The 27,560-nt window shown below is 40.7% G+C and overlaps 1 protein-coding gene across 4 annotated transcripts; it reads left to right on the top strand.

Moving 5' to 3' along the window:
• Positions 1-2,523: 2,523 nt before the first annotated feature.
• Positions 2,524-27,560, top strand: LOC147331298 (rho GTPase-activating protein 40-like). Of its 4 annotated transcripts, XM_086293528.1 has the most exons (17): positions 2,524-2,718; positions 5,259-5,339; positions 6,035-7,674; positions 12,484-12,710; positions 13,620-13,825; positions 14,426-14,504; positions 15,265-15,413; positions 16,444-16,609; positions 17,108-17,199; positions 17,492-17,569; positions 18,860-19,019; positions 19,819-19,901; positions 22,406-22,612; positions 23,381-23,521; positions 23,925-24,076; positions 24,214-24,269; positions 24,766-27,560. In XM_086293528.1, exons 3-17 carry the CDS (start codon positions 7,601-7,603, stop codon positions 24,870-24,872), a joined length of 1,977 nt encoding a protein of 658 aa, XP_086149654.1. In that variant the 5' UTR covers positions 2,524-2,718; positions 5,259-5,339; positions 6,035-7,600; the 3' UTR covers positions 24,873-27,560. The 4 variants fall into 4 exon arrangements, with proteins under 4 accessions (XP_086149654.1, XP_086149653.1, XP_086149657.1 ...); XM_086293527.1 differs by lacking the exons at positions 5,259-5,339; positions 6,035-7,674 and adding an exon at positions 9,760-9,924; XM_086293531.1 differs by lacking the exon at positions 6,035-7,674.

The following is a 27,560-nucleotide window of genomic DNA, read 5'->3' as shown; positions in this document are numbered from 1 at the left end:
AATATATTTAATGTTATGGATATGAGAAAATGTAACATATTTAGGATCCATCCTCTGGGCACCATAGATGCCTATATGCATTTCTAGGAAATCCATATGTAGTTATATGCAATTTGTATGCTGAGATATTTCAGTTTGGACACAGAGGAGGACAAGAAGGAGGAGATGGAAGGAAACTACAATTACCATACCCATGTGATTATCACAGCTAAAAACAAACACGGAAACAAACAAAAACCCTCAGTATTATCAAATAAATCACATAAATGCATTTCTTTTTATGAGTTGCCACTGACGTTTTCTTGTGTTTTTTTAATGGGCAGATTTTAAATTTCAGGTTAGATTATTGTTTATTACTGTCTGCAATTTGCCTTTCAGCAGGTGATGCAGTCATCTGCAGCCAAATTCTCAATCTCCATGGAAACGCACAGCAGCCGTAGGAGGAGCGTGCCAACAGGAGGGTTAGCAAGCTGATGTCCAGGAGGCGTAACCTTGCATAGTCTCATCTGGGTCCTTGAAACAATAGCAGGAAGAGAGCAGACAGCTCTACTGGCCCTCCGTGCCCTCTGTTGCTGTGGGGCGCTCTCTGCCAGCTTTTTTTCCTCAGTATATCTGAAATACACGCACACACAAGCAGAAAAACAAAGAGAGGGAGACTTGCAATGATCCAGACTGTCTGTAGGAAAGCTGAGAGGTCAGTAAAAACAATAACAGGATGTCACAAGGAATTTATCTGTCCAGGAGGATGGATCCTTTCCACCTAAATGCTGTGAGCAGACTGCTGCAGGGTTGGAGTGAATGAGTCATACCGGGCTTCACAGTATGTTTGAAATGAGATATCTGCAAGTAAGTCATTCCTTGTGCCTTAGTGTGTGCACGAAGCATGATGCATTTCACATAAGATTGCAGTGAGAGGGCAGAATGAAAGATAGGCTTAGTCACAGTGGTGCTTTGAGCTAAACAAAAGCAGATCAGTTAGCACCCAAAACCCAGGTGAGAAAGATGGAAATGTCATTAGTCCAATGGGTGCTTGCTCATAAACCAGTCATCCTTCGGGCAGTATGGATGCCTGTACAAATTTTCATCTCAGCTCACGCAGCAGGTGTTCAGATATTACAGTCTTGACCAGCTGAAGCTGAAAATAACCCATAATGTAGCATTTTCACACAGCTGTGAATGTATCTCAGGAAGTAGTGGTCAAACTTTTAGACAGATGGGACTTTGGATGTGAACGTGCCATTTTACACAGCTGATTCATTGTTTAATGTGAGCATGAAGGTTGGTTATTGACCTCGCAAATGGCAGTCTGGCAAAAACTGGTGGCATAAGTAACACTTACCGGAAATGCTTATATTTTTAGCTGCATCTTATGGCCTTCAACAGGGAAAGAGGGCTGAAATGTCCAGTAAGCGGATGCTTGTGAGATTTATTTCAACATTGCTTTGTTGCTTAGTCATTCAGAGTCAGGCTCTTCATATTCAATGCTGCTATTCATTGTGACAGCTGCAGAAGTTCAGCTGTTTACAATCTTATGAGACTTATTTTTTGTGAGTACTATAGCCATGTGGGTATGGTACACTGACAAGTAAAAAGGATTTATTGTAAATCTGAAAATATGATATACTTTATCTATGCAGAGTTTGCATATAGTCACACAACTTTTCATAGTCAGAGGGGCCAGTATAGTCATCTTTATGGGTTGCTTTTTACCCTAGAGACTAATAATAAACTATTAGAGGTTAGGCTGCTCTCCAAACGTACTGCATCATAAAAGCTTAGACAAATGGTGCCTTAGCTATAAAAGCCCTATATTCTTTTTAATAGCTAAGGTCATTTGGGCGGATACCAGCAGAATCTCCCCTCCAGAGCTTAATAAAAGTTGAACCAAGGTGACAGAAACAATATATTTATTTTATAATATGATACAGTTTTACAAAGAAACACTACACTATTGTAAGAATCCACATGAATAAAGGGGATGAAAGAGCAAAAGGTTACTTTACATAAAAACATATATATCCTTTATCTGATAAGCTTCATTATTTGGAGAGAGTTAAATAAAAAGATGGGAAAAGCTGAAATCTAACATTCATTGTTGTAATAATTAAAACAATGACTGGACAACATTTTTTTTCCTGGTAGTCAGGAGGCTATCTGTCTACTATGCGATATAAAATCTTGAAGTTTCCTCACGTGTGAGCAATCAGTAAAGAAAATATTTGTTTTCTTAATATAAATTTATATTTTATATGTATGTCAAGTACGCAAATGGTTATATGTATAAATATTTTTCCCCTAACTTGTTTATCTTGATATTCATGCTAACATTTCACTTAAAATAATAATAATTATTATTATTATCATCCTTTTACAGAGAAACAGCAAAAAACTGCACCTTTCCCTGGTGTTTTTGATGTTAACGCTAGGTTTTGAGGTTTAAGCTAAAAAGCGCCAGAGGAGCAGATTGAGGTACAACTGCACATCATGTGGTTGCTGCTGATGAGCCCGGCGGAGTGACGTCAGCCGCAAGGTGAGAAGGATAACGTGGACTGAAAGCGGAGGAGAGTGTAGCCTCGGTCATCTCATCCCGTCCCATCTGCTTGTTGTCATTATCACTCACAGAAAGACTCGCTGCTGCTGCTGGACTACATGGAAACACATTCTTTCCACGCTCGGTCGAGCCTTCGGACACCGGGGGCGTCGACAGCATTTTCACAGGTAAGGAAACCGGTTTTATTTGTTGGACGCGACGCTTTGTTTCCACTTAGCCACCTACCCTCCTTTTTTCTAGTTTGGCAAGCACGGTGATATTTTTTTTCTGGTTAAAACACAAGTCTTATCCTACACAAAAAGGCTGTCTTTATTGAAAATATTTCTAGAGCTTTGTGCAATTTTTCTATTGCATTCGCTTATAAAGGTTTCTGGTTGCTAGGGTCTCTGAACCTGTTACTATGGGCGTTTTCCGCCTCACGTGCAGCTGAGAGCCTGAGCCTATACAAAGCGTTGATTCCCCTAATTTTAATCGCTGCATATTATGGTAGCAGTATGCATTTGTTCATGTTTTAAGCCTATACTCTTTTTAGACAGTTTATAAAATCTAATATTGGAATATATTGATATGTGTTGAGGAGGATATTTTAGGCTTCATCTAAAAACTGCAGGTTCTGTGTTCAGTTATAGATAAACTATGTAGACACTTTCCAAATCACCTCAAACACATCCTTGGTGCTTCAGTAGTATTTGTTTATTTATTATGAGCCCGATTAGTAGTCCCATAAACCTGTCCTAGTTTTCCTGGATTTTAGTTAAAACAGCATTACATTACTTTAGGACACAACAAACCACAACAACATGAGCAGTTCCAGCAAAAACAATTTTTAAAAAGTTACTTGTTTACATTTTAAATATTGATTTCAGTGTTAATTTAGTCATTAAGGGTGGATCAGTGTTTTCATTGCTTTACACAGTATTACTTTGGCTCTACTTAATGCAGCTGCATTGTAAATGTTTGTAGTGATAGGCCATTTAATAACAAGCCTAACAAGTTCTTTTTTGGGGGGCGGGGTAGTAGAGTCTATCCCCCTTCAAAAAAAGGACATAGTTGGTTAATTACCTGTTCCGTGAATTCCCTTGTTGTAGCAGTTAGCAATTATGTTAAGCATTCCCTATCACAAAATACCTTAAATAAGTAGAATACAGCTCAGTAAAGTGTAACACAATATGTTAAAACAAGTATGTAGAAACTAATTTGAAATCAGTACAGTGAAATATATTAAATTTAACAAACCAAAATAAAACAGGATTAATGCTTTTTGCTGTTGGTTTTCAAGTTAAGAAAAAAAAAATCTCTTTCAATCCATTGCTTTAGACTGGCATGTGTCTACAGTTTTGTGTACTGTAGTGGTAGACCCTTTAATATCCTGGGTTTTATGATTGCTATTCACATGGATAAAAAGATGTGGCCACTGTGAATGTTCTCTGTAAACAGGAACAATTTTTGCTGCACTGGTAAGAGATAATACCTGCAAAAGCTTGGCCAGTCGGTGTTTGCTTCCAGGTCCAAAGGGTAAGGGTAAGAGTCAGTGCAAAATACCTCTGTCTTGTAATCCACTTTAGCTCCATATGGCAGAGGAGAACGTATTCTAGCTTTCATTGCCATTAGACTAAGCCCTGCTCTGCTCAGCGAACACATCTATGTTCTGGCAGCCTGTCTGTTTTCAATAGAGAGAATATAATGATGTCAACGACTTGATATAGCTCAGTAGGTAGAGTGGTGGCCCCATGATCGGAAGGTGGGGGGTTCGATTCCCCTGAACAGCTACCCTGAGGTACCCCTGAGCAAGGTACCGTCCCTACACACTGCTCCCCGGGCGCCCAATGGCTGCCCACTGCCTCACTGAGTGAATGGGTTAAATGCAGAGAGGGATTTTCCCCACGGGGACCAATAAAGTACACTTTCTTTCTTTCTTAAATATTAAGACTTAACCTGTGACATCTCATCGCTTCAGTCGTTGCCCTTTTCCAGCACCAGAGATGACAGTGTGTGTTTGTGAAAATGCTCAGTGAACGAAATGCAGTCACTGAAATTGTTTTTCTTTTTTAACCTGGTCAGAAGAGATCTGGTTACATGCTGCAGATCATGTTCCTGATCATTTATTGTGGTTATGATCGTGTAAGTGTAGGGTTTCAGGAAAACAATATCATTGTATGCTTTGTTGCCCTTTCACTGCCAATTTATGAAGTAGAACTGAAAGTCAACAATGAAATACCTTGAGCCTGATCTTCTGTGTAGGGTGGGGAAAGAAGGAATCTTTTCTAAGAATGCAAGCTGTTATCATAAGCCTTAAGGTGATTATTATTTCTTATGAACCAACCGGGCTTGTGCGTCTTTCATGCCAAGCATAGTCTCTTGAAGTTGTAAACACAGCAGAACTCGCCATAGTTAGTCCATGTAAGCCCAGCTTGCCTAAAATAAATCTTTCTAAAACCTCAATGAGCCAAATTGGAAATGCTTTACTAATTAACTGAAGCTGAACTGTTTCAGGTAACCTACTTTGAGTTCAATCATGTCATGAGAAGCAAAATAGAACAGCAAAGTAGTGCATGAGCCTCTGTACAGTTTTAGTCGGACTTTTAAGGTTTTTACATTTGGTTCAGTCTCAGAGCTTCACCCAGGGACGCTGAGTGATGCATCGCTATGTTCATATGAGCAGATAATGAAAGCTTTTCCCCAACTCACTTCCCGTCTGTGCTTTCAGAAGGTCAACCACACGGCCCCGATGACTTAGTGTGCCGAGCTAGTGTGGAATTCGATTGCTGCAGCTCAATTCTGCCCGTCTGTATGTATACAGTGAAAAAAGCATGTGCATGACTCATTTTTTTCCCCATCCAAGAAAGTGTTTTGTACATGTTCACCAAATGTTTGCCTCAGTGGTTTCTGTGGAATTGTACTGGTTATGGTTGCTCTAATAAAAACATGCTAGCATGGGCTGCATGGTTATTTGATGATGCAGTTCACCACATCGCTTTGTTTCTGTGAGCTTCTGTGTCAGTAAATAAGCGAGCATGCATCTGATACACGGCCAGGTTTTTGACTGTGTGTGAATATGAGCTGTTGCCACTCACACTGTGTCATCATTTGCTTGGATCTGGAGGTGTGGATGAGTCTGCCTCAGTCTGAGCTGCATGGCTATTTTAGTTTACATTTTTTAGAATCTCTTAGCGAGACAGTTTCCTTTAAGAGAATCTGAGCAGGACTTTGAAACTGATGTATTTTAATGGGAAAAGTCTTCTTAAATGGTCCAAATTCTTCCCTTGTATATTAATTGATGAGACCAGTCTGCTGAAAATTTGTGTTCAGGATATGAAAACTTTTGTCCAGAAACACAAAACTGTGGAAACTGTGAGGCTTTGTGGCTCTATAACCACATTTTATCCTAATCTGTCATCTTTTATCTTTGAATGTTTTTCTTCCCCACCTGTTTTCTCCTTCACTTCCCTGTCTTACTCCTCCCTTTCCCTCCGCTCCGCAAAGGCTCAGTGGTCTGTTTGCCAAGAGTAGAAGAGAGCAGGGCATGAGGCTGAGCTGGCTGTCACATGCCATCTGCGGGGTCACATGAAGACACGCCATCACGTTCTCTACTCTCCTTTTTTCCCTGGCGTATCTCTGAGCCAAGGAGGATTGGCAGATAAGGTGTGAAAGGGGCTTGAGTTCAGAGGAAAGCCAGTCAGCAGTCAAAGTCAAAGAAGACAGCCTGATTCTAACTTGCAATTTAGTGTCTACATAATTTTATTATTGCCTTACAATATAAAGCGCCTTGAGATGACTGTTGTTGTGATTTAGTGTTATATTGTTATTGAATTGAATTTAAATAGTTTAGGAAATCAAATACAGAAACAGGGACCTCAGAGACTTCAGGTTGGTGTATTAAAATAAACAAAGAAAAATAAGGAGTGTGTTAGTGTCAGCACAGAGCGGATGAGAAAGCTAGAATCTGAAGAGGTGTCCCTGCGGCCTTCAATTTGTTTTTGTCTTGTTAAACACAAATTGAGTTTTGAGAGTCACTGGGACCACTGCCAAGCGCTGAGATGCCAGTAACACAGAACGTGTATCAGGCTCGCCAGGTAAACTGTCAACAGGAGGACGCCGTGTGTTGAGTGACTGCCGTGACTTGACATGTTTATTGGAGTAGACACGGAAGCTGTTCGGTGGGGGAACATTCTTGTACAGGAACTAAAATAAGATTTACAAACAGAGTTTTTTTCATTGCGTTAGTTTTGATACTCTTTCTTTTTACAAAAATCTAAATGAGCACCTATTTCATTATTTTTACACCACACCTCACTTTTATGTAGGCTAAATGTTGATGGATGGGACAGTGATGTAGTGGTTAGCACTGTCCACTCACAGCATAACAATTGCAAGTCCAAAGAAATGCATGTTAGTTAGATATGCAGGAAGTTAGTTTTCTGGAAGATTCTTCTATGTTTAACATAACTGAAGCATATAGGAGTCCCACGTTATGTCATAGCCGTCTCTACGTTTCTCAGAAGACACCATTAAATGACGAGCATCTATGTCTCTAATTGTTTTTCGTGCTCAGGGCTAAAGGACAAGTTAAAGACACAGTTTTGCAGATTCCTATGCTTGGGTTTAAGTAAATCAGTAAGTGAATATTGTAAAGGATGTTTCACATTTTTCTTTGTTCCAGTAAATGATGTATCTCCAGCACAAGTTAATCCAAAACTTAATTCCAGCCATAGGGCTATTAAGACAAACATGTTACTTTCTGTGCTCCATCCATTTGTTCAGCCCACCAGCTCGAGTGCCGTCCCTAAAAACCATTCATATGGTATCTCTCCTCTGTTTGTCCCAGCCTCGTCAGCTATTCAACCAGTCAGCTTCTAGCCTTGCCGAGCCCCCCATGGCGACCTCCTTTCCTGCCTCAGGATGCGAAGTAGTGACGTTTCTGCCAGCACAGTCAGACTGTCCTTGTTCTAATGTGTTTGTGCATTGAGGAGATTACAAGGAAACAGCTTGCCAGGGGCAGGCAGCTGCTGTTTCCTACAGCTTGCAGCAGTTTCGGGGGACAACAGCAGGATGCCATGGGGGAGAAGCGGCTCGGCGGCCCTGCTGCTGTTCTCTGGCAGGGTTATTGGACGATACAAGGCCAGGTAGGATTAGGCTGTCGGGGTCTGCTGAGGCTTGCGGCTCAACTCTAAGCCAGCTGAAATGTGGTGTCACTTTTGTTTGTGTGTCTTTGATTGAAAATTTTGTTTTGCTTTTCTTTATTTTTCCCTTTTTGAAGAAGTTAAAACATATAACTTTATTGATGGATTCATATTTATTATTTGGACGAATAATATATAAAAATTTGTTTCTTTATGCTCTTCTCTGTGCACCTTGGTGGTAGGTGAATCTCTATTCTGGTGCGCTTTTTTGTAAGATTTCGGTGCTTTATAGATCTGCTACATGCGTTTGTGATTTTCCATGTCACAGATCTTACATGCTGGGATGACTTAGGAAAAAAAGCATTTGCTCAAGGCTGTGTGAGCTAATTGTCGCATTCTCTGTACTCTAAGAGGCTTTCAGTAGAATTCAGCTATAAGGAAGAAACGCTGTGTTACTACACAGACCTCTTTTTCAGTGGATTGCAGTATTCCTTCACCAGAGTTGTTGATGGGGTTACTTTGTGTTTCCCACCGTGCTGAGCATGAAGGTAGACAACAGGGTCACGTTTTGTCCATTCTTCTCTCAGAGTGGATGGCTTCCTGTTGATACTCTGTCTTAATAGGAGGTCTATTCAACAAAGAACAATTACAGCTGCATGACATTTTCAGTATTCCTTTTTTAGCATTAGTATGAAGCATGTTCTTTGTTTTGTGGCCAAGCTACGTGGCTTGCTGGCAAGCTGAGGAGTATTATTACCCGATTTAAAATTAAACAATGATTCTTTTCCTCCTGGTTCTTGAGTCAGCGTGGGAGAAAATTCAAAGCTAGCTTTATTCCTCTTTATAATCCCTCATCTGAGGGGAGTTAGAGGTATTTTTAGCTTGAGTCCTGCAGTATTTTCAGTTTGTATGAGTCTTTGCACAAATTCAGAACACAGCAGGCATGCCACCTTTAATGTATGAGGATATTTCTTCAAGATTTTATTAAAACAAACAAATATATAATCTATCAGTAGACAATATAAAAATGTTTTAGGCCCCTTCCCCCTCATTTACCAGGTGTTTGTGTATTCACGTCCCCAGCTGATATGTAGGACATCAGCATGACAATAGAGTATTGAGAGAGCGAGGATGAGTCACTGATTGAGTGAGGCCTTTGGGGGTTACATACTCACAGGCAATGTTGACAGACCTGTTGCACTTGAGAAACTTTCACTTTATGTTCCTCTTACTCTGTTGTGCGCACATACAGCACACACATCATATCCTCTGGTCACATTACAGTCATTCTTTTTCTAATCTTTACCCGTGCCCAAGTATGCAGTTGAACGAATGCGTCTTTCTTCTACATATAAGGTATGATTTGATGCAACCTACTGCATCATTAGCTGTCTGACCGCACGTTTGTGCAATTTGTCAACACTTTAAAGCTGGGTTTTTTGTTGTTGTTTTTTTAAAAGGGGGAAAAACTCATCATTAGAAACATTTGATTTAATTATTTCTGGTCACATACATTGAAGAGGGGATTAAAGTGCTTCATCTGGCCATCTAAGAATCCTTGATTAATGAGCTTAACAAATGTCGTCAGGCTCATGCTCAAAGGTCAGTAAAGTGTCTGAAGTGCTATAAACATGTGATACAACATAAAACAAGTAAGCTTTTGCTCAAGGGTTCATTGTTTCTGTCCACTTAGGCTACTACTGTCCTAAAACAATGACTGTTTTGTGTTTCAGGGTAAGCATTTTAAGCCAGGTTTTGAAATGTGACAGGTCATAGATGTCAGTTTGAACCAGTAGGGAAGAAGATGGCAGTCAGGCGTATAAGGCAGGGCGCGTCACCTCGGAGTAACATGGGAGGGGACAGGTGTGAGTGATGTCTAGATGCTCACGGAAGTCGTCACTCCCTCTTGCATTCCTGCTCGAGCTTAGAAACATGCCACACAGCCTGAGCCACACTAAAGACGCTTCCTGTCACCTTACAAGAAACTAGAGCTGCGGACAGATTCGCTTCGCTCTCACACAGTGTTCATCAACCGGGACTGGATAAAGCTAGATTTTGTGCAAGACTCTAATTCCTGGATTTCTTTAGGAATGTGGATATGGGAGGTAGAGCGGAGGTAGTGGTGAACACGCTCATGTCCAGCATGCCCAGTACGCATTTTTCACGCTCCACACCGAGCCGCTTAAGGCTCCGTCCACAGACTCAATGGAAGGGCAAGCGCGTGAAGATATCCTTTCACAAGATGAAAGCCAGGTAGGTGTGAGAGTTAGAGACGGAGCTGGCTCACAAGAGCTTTGGTGAAGGTTTGGAGTGCTTTCTGTTCTTGAAGAGAAGTGGTGCAAATGACAGGTTCTGCGGTAAAAAGAACAAAAGGTTCTGCGAGGTTACGGTAGATTTACTTTTCGTTGAGAAGTCTGTACTTACAGAAGAGTTTTAAAAGGGTGACTCTCTTTAGATTTTTATCCCAACATTTATCACATGTGCTAACTGTCTCACAGTTTACAGACAGTCATTGGTGAGATATAAAAGAGTTTCACCTGGGTCACATATGAACTGCCAGGTTCGTATGTGATGGTTTTCATAGCTGCATGTGAGTAATATAATGAAGCAGCTTTTGTGTGAACAATAGCCTTTATTACATCACTGATTATTTATTTCATGGATGTATCATTATTCGCTTTATGGTCAAACTAACATTCATACTCCTATTGGCTGGAGAGTTTTGATCAGCTTCTATAAAGTATCTTTAATTATTAATTTATTCATTTAAATCTGAGTGGAGCTGGTAGAGGTAGGTGTTACCAAGATGGTGTTTATTATATAACTCTCGAACAACTGAAAATTAGTCATCAGAGGAGACGGGAATATGTAACTGTCAAAGTTAACACATATGCCAGACATCTGCTTCTCAAGCACTTGCAAACTGCATAAAACAGTTGGTCTCTGGCATGCCTTGTGGTATTTTCCATTGTTTTCTGATCGTTATCAGCAGACAAACGCATTATTGAAGGCTTGTTGCCAGGATCATTGCAACTATAAAACTGTTGGGTTAGGGGCGATCGTTGCTCAAGAGTTGGCAGTTCGACTTGTAATCGGAAGGTTGCCGGTTCGAGCCCCGGCTCCGACAGTCTCGATCGTTGTGTCCTTGGGCAAGACACTTCACCCGTTGCCTACTGGTGGTGGTCAGAGGGCCCGGTGGCACTGGTGTCCGGCAGCCTCGCCTCTGTCAGTGCGCCCCAGGGCAGCTGTGGCTACAATGTAGCTGCCATCACCAGTGTGTGAATGTGTGGATGACTGGATGTGTAAAGCACTTTGGGGTCCATAGGGACTAAGAAAAGGGCTATACAAATACAGGCCATTTTACCATTTACTATCAATCTGTGAAGGTGGATTTATGCATCATTTTTTGCAGTTAATTTAATGTCTGTTGTAAATAATTCATGATCTGGATTCTTCACGGTTGTGATATATTTTGGGAAGAAACATTGTTTGAAATGTTCCTAAAATTGCTGAAATATTTGAGATTTTCCATTGAAATTCATTGGATTGGGGTAGGTACTGTCAGCTAGTCTGTATCCTAGAGTACTGCATGTGTGTTGGAATGTAGCCTCACTAGTTTCGAGATCAGAAAACAAATGGCAAGAGGCCATTTGGTTCACAAATCTCTGTGGAGCTGTTACTTAATACAATTTGACAGTTACGAAAAATAATTTTTATTTTAATTCAGTAGAACCACTTCTATTGTTAATAATAATCTGTTTTAATAATCTGGTAACTGATGTATTCATGTTTAATGGTGATGGATCTTGGAGTACAAAGTGCAATATCAGTGAAGAACAAACTTATATAAACTTTTGTGTCTCTGTTTCTCCGTGCTGTTACTTTGCAAGAAAAGAACCGATCATTGAAAATCTGTTGAAACTCACACCTCTGCCACCACCACCCGTGCCCCGCCTCCTCTGAAACTGGTTAGGAACACTACAGCACAATATGGAATAAAACTAACCAGACCTTGCTTTTGTTGACTGGTGGCTGATGTGGGCATCTGTGAGGAACATTTCGATAAGCTCACCAGAATTACAGCTGAAAGTATGACGAGTATTTTCTGATAAATATTACTTAATGATAAGCCACCAGGCATTCCACAGAAATTCCCCAGCATGCTTTGGTATGAGTTTTAACATTTGGTGACTTGGAGAATGTGACCAGGCTGCACACCAATGGAGTGAATCATTGATGTGCAGTCAGGCTACTTCCTGTGTCTGAGATCGCTGGGTCACATTTAATACTGGAGGGTGCAAGTGCATCTGCCAGCGGAGTGTGTCCTATTGTTGGCACAGAGCAGAAACCCTTGTTTTTCAGTTCTGTGCAGGAAATACAGGCTGCTTTTCCTTGCATGTGTACGGAAAGGAGACTCCGATCAGATTTATTCATTATAGAGCTGCATATTTTGTCTTCCATTGTTAGTATGTGACATTCACAGAAGGGCGTAACCCTGAGGAAAACAGATTTCACATTGTTACAGTGACATCTAGTGGATTTGTGGGGTACTTTGCCTCCGGGCCACATTTCACAAGAACAATAGAGACCCCCCTTTGTGTCCATTTGCGCCGTCTCTCTCCACACTCCTGCCCTCCCTCCATCCCACTCCTTTTGTCTCTCCATCTCTCTGGGCTCTTCCGGAGGATTCACCCTCCCTGCACCACCCCAGTCTTTGCCATTCATCCTGCGTTTGTATGTGCCTTTGTGTTTCTATCCATTTGTTTGCATGCATGCGTGTGATTTCTTTACGTGTGTATATGTCTGCACCAGAGATCCCAGCCCCACCGAGATGAGCGTGGAGCCTTGGGCCAGCCCGCAGGACCAGGCAGCCGCTGAACTCTCTCACAGCGAACACACGGACACGCCGCCCTCTCAGGATCAGGAGCAGCACCCTGATAAACTCTGCCTGGACTCGTTCTGGAGTGAGGTTGAGAATATCCAACAGGGGAGTGGCTACGCAGACGACTGCAGCAGGAGAGATTCGAAACACTCCGAAGGTAAATACTGCAGATCCTGCACTGATTGAGGAGTAATGTAAAGAAAGAGCTGAAAAAGACACTCGCTTTAGTTTATGTGATAGCATTATAAACATTTAGTGCTTAAAGCAGCTGCTAGTGAAGAGTCTCCATGAAATGATGCATTAGCCATGGCAACATATCAGGTTTCTCTCATGCAGCAAAGTAGTGCTTGTCACCATGACAACACCATCAAACAGTCTGTGGCAGAGACTGTTTTATATGCAGGAGCCAAATAGCCATTCATGAATACTGACTTCTAATAGGAGTGCTTTTTTGTTATGCCCATTCAGATGATCTGATTGTGTTAATTCAGTGGATCCTTTTCATGTCACTTTGTAACAGGGGTGCTCTTTTAATTTTGCTACTAATGAATAGTGAGTGAGTGAGTGTTCAGTTTTATGTTTCTTATGGCTGAACATTCACTAACTGCTGTATTAAGTGTTGAAGAGCAATTGTTTTAAACTTCGCACTCAGCCCAAGTTATCATTTTAAAGCCTTTGGACCACCTACAGTTGTTTATACTTCAAGTTTAGTTATTATAGATCACTTAGACTGCAGCCAACTGAGTGAACTGTTGGCCTTGTAATATGTTCCCTATTTAGAATTATGGATATAAAGAGAAGTTTCATTAAAGGTTTTTTTTTTAATCTATTGGATTGGTTTCCTGGTTCCCAATTTACATGTTACTTTACATTTTTAAGCAAATATTACCAAATAGTGTTCTAGTAAAGCTACATAGTTAGTTGTAGTAATTTAGTATTATTTGAAATACACAAAACTACTTCAGAGTTAATAGGGTTGAGTCATTCTGCATGTTTAAATGCATTTTATACAGATCATGTCGTTGTTGGTGTTTTTACATCCCAGCGTTATATTTATGTGTTTCAGAAGGAGAGCAGGAGGAACAGTGGTTGGCCGATGCTGGCTTGTCAACCCTCATCAGTGAGGACACTGAGACAGTAGACAAAACTGCCCTGCTGTCCACTCTGACCAAGACGCAGGCTGAAGCCGTTAAGCGTCGAGTAGAGACCTACACGCTCCGCAAACGGAACAAACCGCCACCGCGTGACGTTCGCGACATATTCAGCTCACAGGTCAGGATGCTCAAATACTGAACCCTTGACTGTATCTGAAGAAGGAAATTGTGCAGTAATGATTGTTTTACATTGTAGAATATCAGCCACTAATTAAAGGAAAGCAGGTAATTTGTATGCAGCTTTTCTTGATACACGCACATCAGCTGGTTTCCCGGGTTTCCGGTTTCAGCACTGCTGCAGAAACTGTGTGAAGGTTAACGCAAGTGCAGAATATCTGTTTCTCATGCGTTAGATTATACAGTAAAATGTAAGAGACTCAGTTCCCAGGTAACTGTCGTGACACATTCAGGGTCTTCTATTGTTCCAGCGATGCTGTCTTGTTTGATGGAAGAACTGATCTGTCACAATGAAGGCAAATCACATGTAAAGGCCATGCTTTGTCCTCAGAGACAGCCTTAGAGGGGAACAGAGACACTGTTCTTCTGATCCTAATCAGTGCTGTATCAAAGGAAACACCCTGCACAGACCATGTCCCTTCACTTAGTGGACACAGTTAAACACACACTTAATTCCCAGGGGTAGAGAACACACATAAAGCTGATATTTATTAGTGTGACTTATTGTGGAAACTAACATGTCCGTGATCTTCCTCTACAGACCCTCGTGTCCGAGTCTCAGCATAGTGAAGACCCAGCACAAAACAGCATGGCATCGGTAGCCAAGTCACCTTTATCAGGTAAGAGCTGCTCACCTTACTTAAAAAAATTACTAAAGGGAATAATAAGTGGTGGAGGCACTTTTTAGTCTATTCTAAAACACTGGCTGAAGTCATTTCAGTAAAATAATTTAATCAAACTTTTCTTTGAGTACCTGACTCAAACCAACCCTTTGTTTGGATTTTCCATCACTATTGTGTCATTTTGATAATGACTCACATGTTTAACTGCAGTAGATGATGAAATCAGGTGAGCTTCGGATTTCTGGGGGCCTGATGAAGGTAGCTCAGGCCATGGCTGCGTCATCTGTTTTCTCATTGGTTCATATTAATCCCTGGATAACCACTGGCCTCTGCTTAATGCTGCCTGTGTGTATTTTTTTTGCCAACTTGACAATCCTGTTTCTCATTTTCATTTTTTCAAAAGTATTGAACACATGCAGACATCTGATAGCGAGGAACAGTCATGATTAACACAATAGCATACTTGTCTTACAGATGAACTTTTGGCACAGTTAAAGGTGTTGTGACGTCAGTATTCTTGTTTTTATGTGCTTATGCAATGATTTGTTTCCCTGATTTAGCAGATAAGACACAAAGTCTGTTCACAGAAAATTTCCTCATATCAGGGCTTCCTGTACATTTTTGTCCTTATCGTTCTTTTCTTCATATTATACATTCCCTTTTTATTTTGGAGGTTAGTTTTGTGACATTTCTACAGTAGTCTTGCCTGATTGAACTAATAGGCCGGTGTTTGTTTATGGAAATGTTTTCTGCTCAGCTGTGACCCCAGAGCATCAGCGAGGTACTCCCAAAGATGAATACTTCATCACTGATGTGGCTTATTGTGAACAGGCCGTCATCCTCATCAAACAAGCCAAACTGCCACAGAATAACAGCCAGCGCAGGAAGGAGGACGGCACCCTGCCCGTAAGCACCCAAACAGTTTTCACCTCTCACACTCATTTTCTAGGACAGCTGCAGCTTTCAGAAGACTTCTGGGGTTTAAATATGTTGCTTTCTGCTTTATAAATGTTCTGGTGATAAAATATATCTACTTGTACATTTATTTCTTTTGTTAAGAAAAACTGTTGGCAGAAAAGATTTCAAAAGAATAAGAGAGTGCTAGTAACAGCGTGATTTGCGCATCAAGTGGGCAGTTTAGTTCAATTTAAGCTTAGCTGTAAAAGAACTTACTGTCACTGCGCTGATGAGCGGCTTGTTTCACTCAAACCTTCATGAAGATAAATGACAAGAACAGATTTTTTCTAAATGTTACAGCATGTTTTGCCGAAAGCTTTTAAGTCTTACAACATCTTGAGGCCTCAAATATTCAACAGCATCACCAACCGGCAGGCTGTTATCAGAAAAAAAACAGTAATTACAGCTATATAAGGAAAAAAATCAAGGGGTGAGGGCCACACTAACAGAAACCAGTGTACGTTTCAGTCGCTGATTGGATTAAGACTTTCATGTAAAACCACATGCGCACAAACACACACACACATAAATGTTATTATAAGCCATTTGCAACAATCAGCGCTCTGCTGTTGCTTAGATAACAGGGTTAAGGAGATAAGGAATGATGGAATTAGCCAGAAACAAAAGGAGAGTTGTTGTGTCACAGAGTCCAGCAGCTTTATTTTTCTATTTCAGGCTGAATAAGTTTGCTCTGAAAAAGGGCAGAATTAGTGGTTTTAATTAGTGAGGTTACATGTACTAACACACTACATAGAGATAAACTTATGTAAAGTACATTATAATTACTTTATTATTTACAGAAATTAATTTGCATGTCATGCTTGTTCTTTTTCTTTTTCCACTTTCCTTTTCTTTCATTCTTTTTTCTCCCTCTTTGTACATTTTCTGTATTCTCTCCCTCTTCACCTCCACTTTCTAACTTTCAACTGCACTCTGGCCCCCTTCTGCTTTTCCTCTCCTTCCACTATCGCCTCCCCAGCGGGTCATCTGCCCCAAGTGCCGTCTTGGAGTGACTCGTATTCAAGATCTCTCCCACGCTGACATGAAGAAGGTGCGTCAGTTGGCTCTCATCGACATGACGGCGCTGTGCGACCTCCTAGAGCTGGAGGTCAAAAGGCACAAAACTGGCAAGAGGAAAAACCCAGGTGTGATTTCATTCACCATCAGGTCGTTACAGGAAAAGCACACATAGAAATGTTTGAGGCATACTGTGAGGGTAGTAGCTTTAAAAATAAACACACTGGAGAGAAAATGATGATTTTAACTGTATGTTGTGTGTTTAGATTTTGCCATCTATATAAACCTGACAGCTTTTTCACTTCCGCCAACTATTCCTGTTGTTTAACCGATAGTTAACTAGTTTAACAGTGGTCATGTCCGGTGTACAGACGAGTTGAGTATATTCAAAATCTTTTTTACATGCGTATTCTCCACACAGAATAGCACGAAAAACTAGACTAAACTGTGGTTACATATTCTTTAGAAACAATCAGTCATAAATAACCTTCAAAAATGTGGGTTAGCAACAGTATAGCAAAAGCAGTGACCCGTCTCACACAAAACATTGAGACTTTGCCCCGTATTCTGTTCGGGCCAGATGTTTATATGAGGGCAGGCATGACTGACTCTTTGGTCTTTCACAGAGAGCCCGCTCTTTGGAGTCCCACTGGCCACGCTGCTGGAGAACGATCAGAAACTGAAGCCCAGCGCTTCGATTCCTCTCTTGCTGCAGGAAGTAAGAACTCTGAAAAATATCTGTGTCATGTGTCCTAAACAACATACATACTGTTTGTGCATATTGTGTTCTATATATGATGTTTATGATTCAAATCTGTTGATCGCACAAACTTCACAAACGTCTTCGAATCAAAATCAGAAAACAGGCCCCGTGTCCTCTGCATCTGAAACACTTTGACCACACCCTGTTTGTAGCAGCAGTTACTGAGTATAACCAGCAGAGGTGATCGAGAGATTCTTATCTAACGATGCTCAACTCTGCTGACGTCTTTCTCTCTCTCTCTCTGCAGTTGTTGTCATTTCTGGAGAAAAAGGGAATCGATTCGGAGGGGATCCTGCGTGTCCCAGGATCTCAGTCCAGAATCAAGGTACAAGAGCAGGGTCTACACACCTCATTACTGTAATAAATAACTGGATGTTTAAAGCAAAAAAAAATAAAAAAAATTTCAAACCAGCCAAAATATTGACACTGTAAAATGTCAGAAATTCCAGATCAATACAGAGGAAAATCAAATGGCTTCTGCCAACTTTAACTACAGCTGACATTTAGAAAAACAAGGTCCAATGAGACAAAATCAATACAGCTTTTGCAGCTGCTGGTGTAAAGCAGCGCTCACGATAAAGTATTTAATTTCTTACACACTCAGGTGACGGTGAATCAATTAAATATCAGCAGCCACTAGAGGGTGCCAGTTAGCTCTAAAGAAGGAAAAACAGCTAGAACAGATGCTGGGGTTGATGACAGCAATTACACAGAGAGATGTAACTGGATTGGTATTTGTTGAGTTTATTGTTTTGACAGCAAATCAAACAGTTAAAATTTATTAATGCATTTAATGCTTACACAGCGTGACCCACCGGCATCCACTGGCATTTGGTGTTTTGATTTCTGCTCAGGAAGACTGAAATGCTAACACATGAGTCCAAAATGCAAAAAGTACAGGAACAAAGACCATCTGACTAAGATGAAGAGAGGAATATATACTTGATGACTGGAAACAAGGCACAGGTGGGAATGATTAAACAGGTGAAACTAATGAGGGCGAAGCAGACAGTCATAAAGGAGGAACAGGAACAAAAACAGAAATGAGAAACCTTCAGAGTAGAACAGGAAGTAACCAAAAAGAGTAACTTACAGTGAAACATGAAGACAGAGACGGGGAACACAGATTAAGATGAACAAAATGAGCACAAACATTATTCTATGAAAGTTTAACAAAATTAATTTGATTGAAACTATAAATAGATTTTAGTTTAAGTCTAGTCATCCAGTTGGTCCTGTTACATATTTTCTGCATGACTTTTCAAACACAATTAGAGCTAATAATAGAAAAATGTTTGCAGCCTTACACAAGGCACAAATAAAGACTGTTGTCAGTTAAATTTGCACATATACAGATGCACTTGAGATGAAGTATGTGAAAGTACATGAAACACCTTTGATACCTTTGTCCTGAGGTCCATCATCATGAATACATAATTTATTACTGTAAAGGTTTTAAATGCATACAGGTCAATGTGCTTTCAAATTGTCAACGCTGAGTTATGCTGAAAATTTTAAACGATGACTGATCCTTGACATTATCTGTGCCGGGTCGATAGTTTGAATCAACATTTATGTCACGTAGCTCTTAAACCGCCATCTTTTGTGTCTGCAGCTGCTGCAGCAGAACTTGGAGGCCAACTTCTACTCACGGCATGTCAGATGGGATGAAGTGAGTCCGAACGACGCCGCTGCACTGCTCAAGAAGTTCATCCGTGAGCTGCCCGCTCCTCTGCTCACCGCGGAGTACCTCAACAACTTTAGCGCCGTCAGGGGTCAGTCAAGACTAAGTGACAGCTCTTGCTGGATAAAACATCTTTTGTATTTGTGTTATATTTGTGGCACAGTGTTGTAGCACACTGTTGTATAACTAAGTATTTTGGATTGGACGAGAACTGTGTCTGATGTTTGTATTAATCCTTAAAGGTTTTCATTTTTAGGACAAGGCTTTATATTTACAGTGCAGCCATACAGTCAATCAGCATTTCACCGCTAAAGTACCCGAGTATAACTTTGGATCATTCATTCATTGTTGCCAGGTTGTATCAAATTACTGTACAGAGCATCAGCTCTTCTTCCCCTCCTCTTCGCACTAATCTGCTGCCCACTTTCACAGACAGCTCAGCAGGATTCACATCATAATTATAATTATATTAATTATAATAAGTCTCTTCACCTCGACGGCAGCGCCGTGTGACACTTATCTATTCTACTCTGGCTGAAAAATTAAAATTAAGATGAACAAGTTGATACCATTTTAAGAAGTATCCCTGCACTGCCACAAATACATGTGCAGTGACACAGCTGTACTGTAGATCAGTGCATTTACATTAGTTTCACTTTAATAAAAATACAGATTGATATTAATAGAATCTAGCTGGTGTGTAGCTTGCGAGGAGGATCACTGCGATGATGAATGATGTGCGACCGCAGAGACATAAGCTAACAAAGCTAATGGCCACCTGTCACACTGTCATTAATCCTTAGACATACCATTATTCTTTGTCAAACAGAGGAAATGAATTATGTGTGCGTGTGTGTGTGTTTGTCTTACCTAGTTGTTTCTTCTTTTAGAAATCACAGAGCTGAAACAGAAACTCCACATGCTGAACCTGCTCATCCTGCTGCTGCCCGAGCCCAACAGAAACACACTAAAGGTAAAGACAACACAACACAGACACAAACAGTGAGTCGTGCTCTCAGACGCAGTAAAGCCTTTTTGTTCTGGCAGAAATCCGTGCAGCTCCTTATTGTGGGCTTGTTCGATAATGGAATATGACTTTTCTGTTCACATACCACCTTTGTGCTTTTTATTTACTATATTTACTCACTTTAATTTGTTATGATTTCGTTTAGGAGCACAGCTAAAACAGGTCATTTTAATACATGTTAAGTCAAAGTCAAACGTTGTCTTTACTCAAAAACAAGAAAAGTTCTTTTGACGGCATAAATATTAATAACTTTATATTGTTTTGTGCTAAAGGACTCACATACTTTTAATGCTTTAGTCACATTTTTTTTAATACTTGCAAAAAGTTGTAATGCTGCCTAACATGTAAATAAAATAACAGCAACAATGATTTAATCATTTCGTACTATATTTTAAACAGAAAATGTTCATCACAGCAAATTTCATCAAAGCATTTAGAGATTCAGTGGCTTTCTTTAAAGAAAATAAAATGCTGTAATCTTCATGCAGTACTGCATTAAAAACAGACACAAGTCTGTCCTGGAAGTCGGTGCGTGGGCTCAGGAATACTTAGTAAGTGAACGCTGTCTGATAACTTGATATCCAACAAGTCCAGTTAAACCTCTGGATCAGAGCTCATGTAAGATGTGCTTTGGAAGAACATCAGGAAGAACACTAGCTTATTATTAGCACTCAGTTCAAAGGCCAGAATGTGTGAAAGCTTCACATCTGTCTCATTAATGCTGAACAGTAGTGTTGGTCAAGTTACTTGAAAAAAGCAATCTTCCCCAAAAAAGTAATCTTGTTACTCTACTGATTGCTTATTTTCAAAAGTAATTAGTTACTTAGTTACTTTAAAAAAAAATTACAACCTGAATAGGTGATAAAGCGATAGATCTTTCAGCCCAATTCTATTTTTTCTGCATAATCCATCATATAAAATGTAATGAAAGTCTCTTTTTGAAACTAGTTTTATTAGTTTTAATCTTTTAAATTTACGCATGAAGCAAACATTAAATTATATGCAACATTCTCTGACTGGAAGAAATTTGTTTAACATTTACATTAACTTTTTTCTGCATATTCCAGCATATAAAATAAAATAGTTTTTTGTGTTTACACTCTTTCAAATAAATGCACGTAAAACACAGCAGAAAAGAAATAAAATCAAACACTCAGCAGTCCTGTTGCTCTATTTTCACCTGTATAGCAGGAGTGGGGCAGGCGGAGGTTTGTCCTGGTGCAGGTGTGTCCTAGCGGTCAGTGGAAGGATCTGGGAGTTTCATATTCCCGTGGCAGCGTACTGTCGGTGCTTGAGCGGAAGTTTAGGGGTTTTTTCGCTGTAAAAAGAAGTTTCCTTCCCACGCAGTGAGCAGCGAAATCTTTACTTTTTACGAAATCAAACTTAAAGTAAGGTCAGTACTTCCACGCTTTAAACGCTGCACGTCATACTCTCTGCCGCATTTGTTACCGTATATTATCCGTTGTTGATCTGCACACAGCTGTTGCCACGAACGTCGCACTCGCTTACGTCATTGTCATGAGACACTCGCAAAAAACTCCAGTTTTTAGTAACGCGGCGTGCTTACAGGAAAGTAACAGTAATCTAATTAGCTTTTTTGCAATAGTAATCCCTTCTTTTACTCGTTACTTGATAAAAGTAATTGGATTACAGTAACGCGTTACTTGTAACCCGTTACTGCCCATCTCTACTGAACAGTAAATACATTTAAGGATTCTCTCTTTCTCGGGAAAAGCCTTTTTTATTTATTTTTTATCAAGATGATACTAAACCACCTTCTGCATTGTATTAATCTTTCAATGTTAATTTAATGTCAAATTTCTAGTATTTTGTAGTGTTACATTGTTCCTTTCACTTGCATGCACATGAAGAAAATCTCCAAGTTTCAGAGCCAAGTTCAAAGTGTAAAACGCTACATGAATGTTACAGAATGTGTGAATGACCCCACGTGTTAAAACTGTACTTGTGAACAACAGGCTCTGCCACGTTTGATGTCACACTCTACAGACTCTACTTAGATTTTCCACAAATGTATCCAGGATGACACTTGACCAAAAGCACTGTTTCATAACACATTACTGTATTGCTCTGCTCCTATTCCACATTTTAAACACTCTGCTCTGTTATATAACCGCTTGCATTAACCATGACTCATTTTCACTAAACACAAGTATGCAGTCATCTCCATTTATAGCAACCAGGAGCTTAAAAGCCACCTGAACTAATTACTTTGACTCCAGCGTCACAGCTGAAACTTTCTGTGCATTAGCATACTTCTCAGCAGAGGTGTTGCAGATGATTCATTCACTGTAATTATTCACTTCATCGTATTTTGTCCTGCATCTAAGTGCTCTCTTTTCTTTTTGAAAGACATTTAGCTATAGATCAGTGCATTAAAGCTCCAAGCTTTAACAAAAGGAAACCTGTATCTGCATCCGTGTTTGCTTTAGGCTCTGCTGGAGTTCCTCAGTAAGGTGGTCTCCAAGGAAAAGAAGAACAGGATGAACTTGTGGGCCGTCGCAACCATCATGGCTCCCAACCTGTTCCTGCATAAGGCTGTCCCAAGCAGACTAACTGAGGGTGGAGAGAAAGGACAGGCGGAGAAGGCGGCGGATGTTATGAGGCTCCTCATCCGCTACCAGGACCTGCTCTGGACGGTAGGACAGAGATCTGAACCTGCAGCTCCTGAGCCACATGCAACTCCTTTTGTCGATCTCCATAAACATTTACATTTTTGATTTATTGTTGTTGCACGTGATTCTTTACATTCTCAAAATGTAGTAATATGCAGCCTATACACCAATAAGCTAATAGTATCGTAATAAACTAGTATTCTGCAAACTAAAATGTGCATCAAAGCTTAGGTTACTGCTGGCCTACTGGCCTGCTTGGTCTGCTGCTGGAGTGGAGTCCGAATCAACCAAAAATCTGATTTTGCAGCTGGTACACTTCTAAAGTGTTGTATTCATTATCATTGTGGGCTAATTTTAATTTAAATCACTGCACAAACACAGGCAGGACTCAGAGCCGACGTAACTTTCTAGCTGGTCAGTTTTAAGCAGTAGCTATTTTTCCTCAACTTCTAAAGAAAATTATTGTATTTTGTATTTTCACCCCCTGCAGAGTAGTCATGTGGTAAAATAGTTTAATTATTTGCCCCTTTTGGGCTCATTTGTACCTAATAGACGTGTTACGTCCCTTTATAAGTCCCAAATGTATTTTGAAGCTCCACGCAGATATTTTTGTAGGGATAGGTTGCCAACTCCTGCTGTATTTACTTCACAAGTTTAATTGGTTTGACAAGGTCACTATAGAAACTTCCAGAGTGAGGCTGTGTTTTTGTTTTTGTTTTTTTTCCTGCCAAACAGTGTGTGAACATTTCTTGGCATGAGACAAACATTGTGTCATGTTGCTCCTCTCTCCAGATCCCTAATTTCCTCATGAGCCAGGTGCGTAGGCTGAACGAGAACAGTAACCGGCGTTACCAGTTATACGATCGTCGCTTCAAGAACCTGCTGAGAAAGATTCACACGGACAGCAGGGAAAAACCGGAGAAAAACTCCGAGGTGAGCTGGTGTCACAACACTGTACTGCTTCTTTCACTAGAGACGCTGCATGCCAGGCCCGAAGGACCATTTTATTAGAGTATTAGAAACTTTCAGTTGGTTTTTAAGACAACACAGTAGGTTTCAGCTGGTGGTGGAGCCGGACAGATTTCTGACATAAGCCGGTTAGGGATGAACAAGTGCACCATGTTTGTGGGAACTTCTACAGTGAACTGTTTTAGCAGTTCCCTAAATTCCCTTTGTAGAAAGAAAGGCATAAGTGTTCAGCTACCGAGAAATCAATTTCAAATACAATAACTGTGAGATTTTATACTATATAAGTATCGATGCGTTTGATATTCAAAGTTATTCCAGATGATGACCAAACAGGAAGAATAAATTGTGCTCTTTTTGTGTCCTGCAGCCACATCGTACAGTGAAAATCCAGGTTGGAGAACTGGAAAGCAGCACGATGGATTATCAGCTTAACTTAAATTCAAGAGCCTCCGACCTTCTCGCCCAGTTTTACCGCCAGTTCCTCAGAAGCCCTGAAAATGGAAAGGGCAAAATGCGGAGGTACGATATCACAATATTAAAAAAAATGTTTTTAATGCATCCAGCTGTGTTGCACGAATCTGTCTGCTCATACATGTGATTAGTTAAAAACAAAAACAGACCCTCATGCATGGTGTCGCGTGCGTGTCTCTCAACAGGAACGGCTCGGTGGCGTATTCGGACTGCGCCCTGTACGAAGTGGGCGGGAATATCGGTGAGTGAAAGTGTTCTCCGACCGGTGCAGCACTGACATTTGCGTGTCTTTCTGCTCACTGAGCCCACGAGTGTAGCAAGGTCTTACATAATGAAGTGTACAAGCGCCAAAGAGACACGAGCAGTGCATCTGCAGTTATCAGAGCAGACAAATGCTTATTACACACATGTCTGCGCGCTCACATGAGAGCTGACACAGTACAACCGAAACTTTTTGTAATCTGCACTACTTTTGTGGTCGAAAAACTCTAATCTTTATGCTTTAATACAAGTACAAGGATTAGAATTGATTAACAGTCAGCACATTCATAATCAGCTGACAGAAAAATGGGTAGAAACCATAGAGATGATATAAACAAGTTCATATTCTTTTATTGTTAAAGGAAAAACAAAATCATTATGAACATTTTTGTAATGATCCTTGCCATAATTGTTTGATCCATAAATTAATTAATTGATATGTCTTGAAGTTCACTTTTTGTGTGTTATTTCTGCAGGTGAGCACTGCCTAGATCCAGACACACACCTTCTAGATTTGTACAACAGCAATCCTGGAGGAGAGTGGATCATCAAAAGGAGACCCAGCGGCAGCAGGGGGCTGTGATGGATGGACTGAACGAAAACTCAGTTTCAGACTAAACATAAAGGCATCAAGGTCTACGGAAAAATCAAATCCACACAGCCATCACTTCTTCATATCCTGTTCATCCCGTGAGCAACAAGCGAGAGGGAGACAGATGGAGGAAGCGGGAATGGATAGATGGAGAATCTGCCTGGAGCAGAGCCTAAAAACTGTCTGCGATCACACGAACACACACTACCCTCTGTCTTTCTCTTCCTGCCTCTCTCCATCTTCTTCTTTTCCCTTCACTACATCATTTCTCTCCTGCGTTGCAACGCTGAGAGCCTAAAGCTGCCGACGCGACTCATTACTTCCAACAGAGAACCTGCTGCACAGAAAAGAGGAGAGCGACCGGCTGGACAGTTTGCTTCGCCATCTTTTCTCTCAAGCAATCGTATCCAACCATGAGCGAGCAGATGGGGATGCAGAGCACCTCTGGCTATAGAGAGCTCACGCCCTCTGTCAGGCCAGCATCTGCTCCACAAAATTTTTTTTCTATCATGATTTATCAGGGCTTTGTAAAAAGCTCAAACGTGATACAAGAGTTTTATGTGCATATTTGAAGAAAATTTATTGTCTAATGCTAAAAGTCAGCAGAATACAAGATTTCATTTGTAAATATTTGCCCGCCTGCATCTCCAGTGATTAAGCTATTATTACATCATCAGTCTCCAGTGTTACCACTGCTCAGTCACTTATACAGCCAGTTCATACAGATAACCCTGGATATTCAAGTATTCAGTGAACAAGGACACATGTAGCAGGTCAACTTTCAGTCTTATTATGAAATTCTGGATTTCTCAACTTTTGTCAGAAAAAAATAGTTGACCATGAAGTAATACATGAGGTGCTCCATACCTTGATTTCTTTGTTCACCCACCAGTGTTACTTTACCATAAATCAGGAGAAACACAGCTTTTAAAAGCTGATTTCTTTATTCTTCTATCCTGACTTAAGCAGCAAGTTTTCCTATTTACACATTCTCTTTACATCTAGAGCTACTCGTAACCTCGTGTAAACAAATTTGAACATAAAACCCTTGGATCATTTTTTTGAAACAAAAATAATGAGAAAACAGCAGCATGACAGAAGACACTGGGCACTTAAGCTGCTGGAGCAGAAGCTAACCTGGAAACAGACAGTTGATCCAGATCGATCCAGATTGATTTTGCAGCTTTGATGACTTAAGTAAACAAAGACTGGGGTTTGTCAGTGTCAACTCCCTTCTTCACCTGTGCCATTCAATGAGGGAAAGAGACCCTGATGAACTGATATCCCTTTATCTGTGAAACCCTGCGATCTCCTGGGCATTAAAATAAAAAAAAAATCCTCGGACTTCCTGAGCTGCACAGAGCAGCGCTCAAAGAGACTCTCTTGGACACCACGAGATTTGGTGTTGTGACCTCAAGGACAGTGACTGTACCTCTAAAGGGAGTTGTAAAGGACACACAGTGAAGCTGGTCTTCTCGTCTTTTTTTAAAAAACACACGAATGAAGGCGAAAACGAGCAAAGTGACTCATGGGGTGTACTGGGATTATTATTATTATTATTATTGTTATTATTTATATGAATGTAATACCGTTGTTGCTTCTTATTCAGTGAGTATTGTGTAGGATAGCGAGACTCAGTGTAACAGTATGATGTGTTAAGCTGCCCATACTCGGTGTGGGAGTTTGCAGTGTTTGTGTTCATAATTGTTCGTATGCTGGCATTTTTTTAATGGATCTCTTTACATCTGTTAGTAGGAGAAGTTGTATAAATATGGCTCATTCATACACACTTTAAGGATAACCCTCTGCAGTAGGACTGTTTGTTGTGAGGCTACTCAAAGCTTTTTCCGAACGCAGTCGAGCAGCAGATGAATGTATTTAATATTTTGTACCGATCGCCAGATGTGAATCGTTTGCTCCTCGCAGACGGAGCCATGTTGGTGCGCCGCGGCCATTTTGTGGGAAGCGTTTCACACACTCCACTCGATAGACGGGGTAATGACAGCCGGCCCGCACCCGACATCTATCAACACCCTCCCCTCCATCTCTGTCACTTCCCTGTAATGGACCATAATGGCAGCGCAGCATCAGAAATGCACACGGAGGAATCGCATTTCTTTGATAAAGCAGAACGTAATAAATGGGCGTTATAAATTCTGCTGCCCTGGACCTGATGACAGCAGTGTGTGTGTGTGTGTGAGTGTGTGTGCATGCACGTGTGTGATCAGCTTCATTACACAAGTCCAATTGGCCCGTCCCAGGGTCCCAGGCACAGTTCAGTGCCTTGGCACAAAGCGAGCTGATGAAACTGCCTTCTGCTGACAATCAGGAGAACTAGGTCACCTCTGAAGCAGCATCCCGGAGGGCGAGCACCCTGAGGAGCAGAGCACGTGGACACGCATTGTCTAAACCCACACGCTGAACAACAGCGTAAACAGGGGCACAGGTTCACACTGCAGCAGCTTTCTATGATCTATGTTTGTATGTGAATGTATTTGTGTGTGTGTGTGAGTGTGAGAGAGAGAGAGGACGTTTCCTCTCTGAAACAGTGTTATCTGTGTGATTACCCAGGGACTCTCACACAACTACATGAAGGACATTTACAGTTTTTAATATATCTGTGAAAATATTTCTTTTCTGTAGAAAGAAAAACTTTTGAAAAATGTTCCTTTTTTTTTG

The sequence above is a fragment of the Aulonocara sp. 'chitande type north' Nkhata Bay genome, linkage group LG5 (genome assembly GCF_057382095.1).
Source record: "Aulonocara sp. 'chitande type north' Nkhata Bay isolate Kocher_YH1m ecotype deep benthic linkage group LG5, A_spYH_male_GT1.1, whole genome shotgun sequence".
NCBI lineage: Eukaryota > Metazoa > Chordata > Actinopteri > Cichliformes > Cichlidae > Aulonocara > Aulonocara sp. 'chitande type north' Nkhata Bay.
Note: the sequence above shows the minus strand (reverse complement) of the source record. Positions and strands in the feature narration are given on the sequence as shown.

What these genes read in the sequence shown, in the direction of transcription:
- LOC147331298 (XM_086293527.1), top strand. Translation starts at nt 9,770, where the DNA reads ATGGGAGGTAGAGCGGAGGTAGTGGTGAACACGCTCATGTCCAGCATG. An exon ending in CCAACAGAAACACACTAAAG is followed by an intron (nt 19,902 to 22,405) that starts GTAAAGACAACA and finishes TGTTTGCTTTAG; the next exon opens with GCTCTGCTGGAGTTCCTCAG. An exon ending in ACCAGGACCTGCTCTGGACG is followed by an intron (nt 22,613 to 23,380) that starts GTAGGACAGAGA and finishes TCCTCTCTCCAG; the next exon opens with ATCCCTAATTTCCTCATGAG.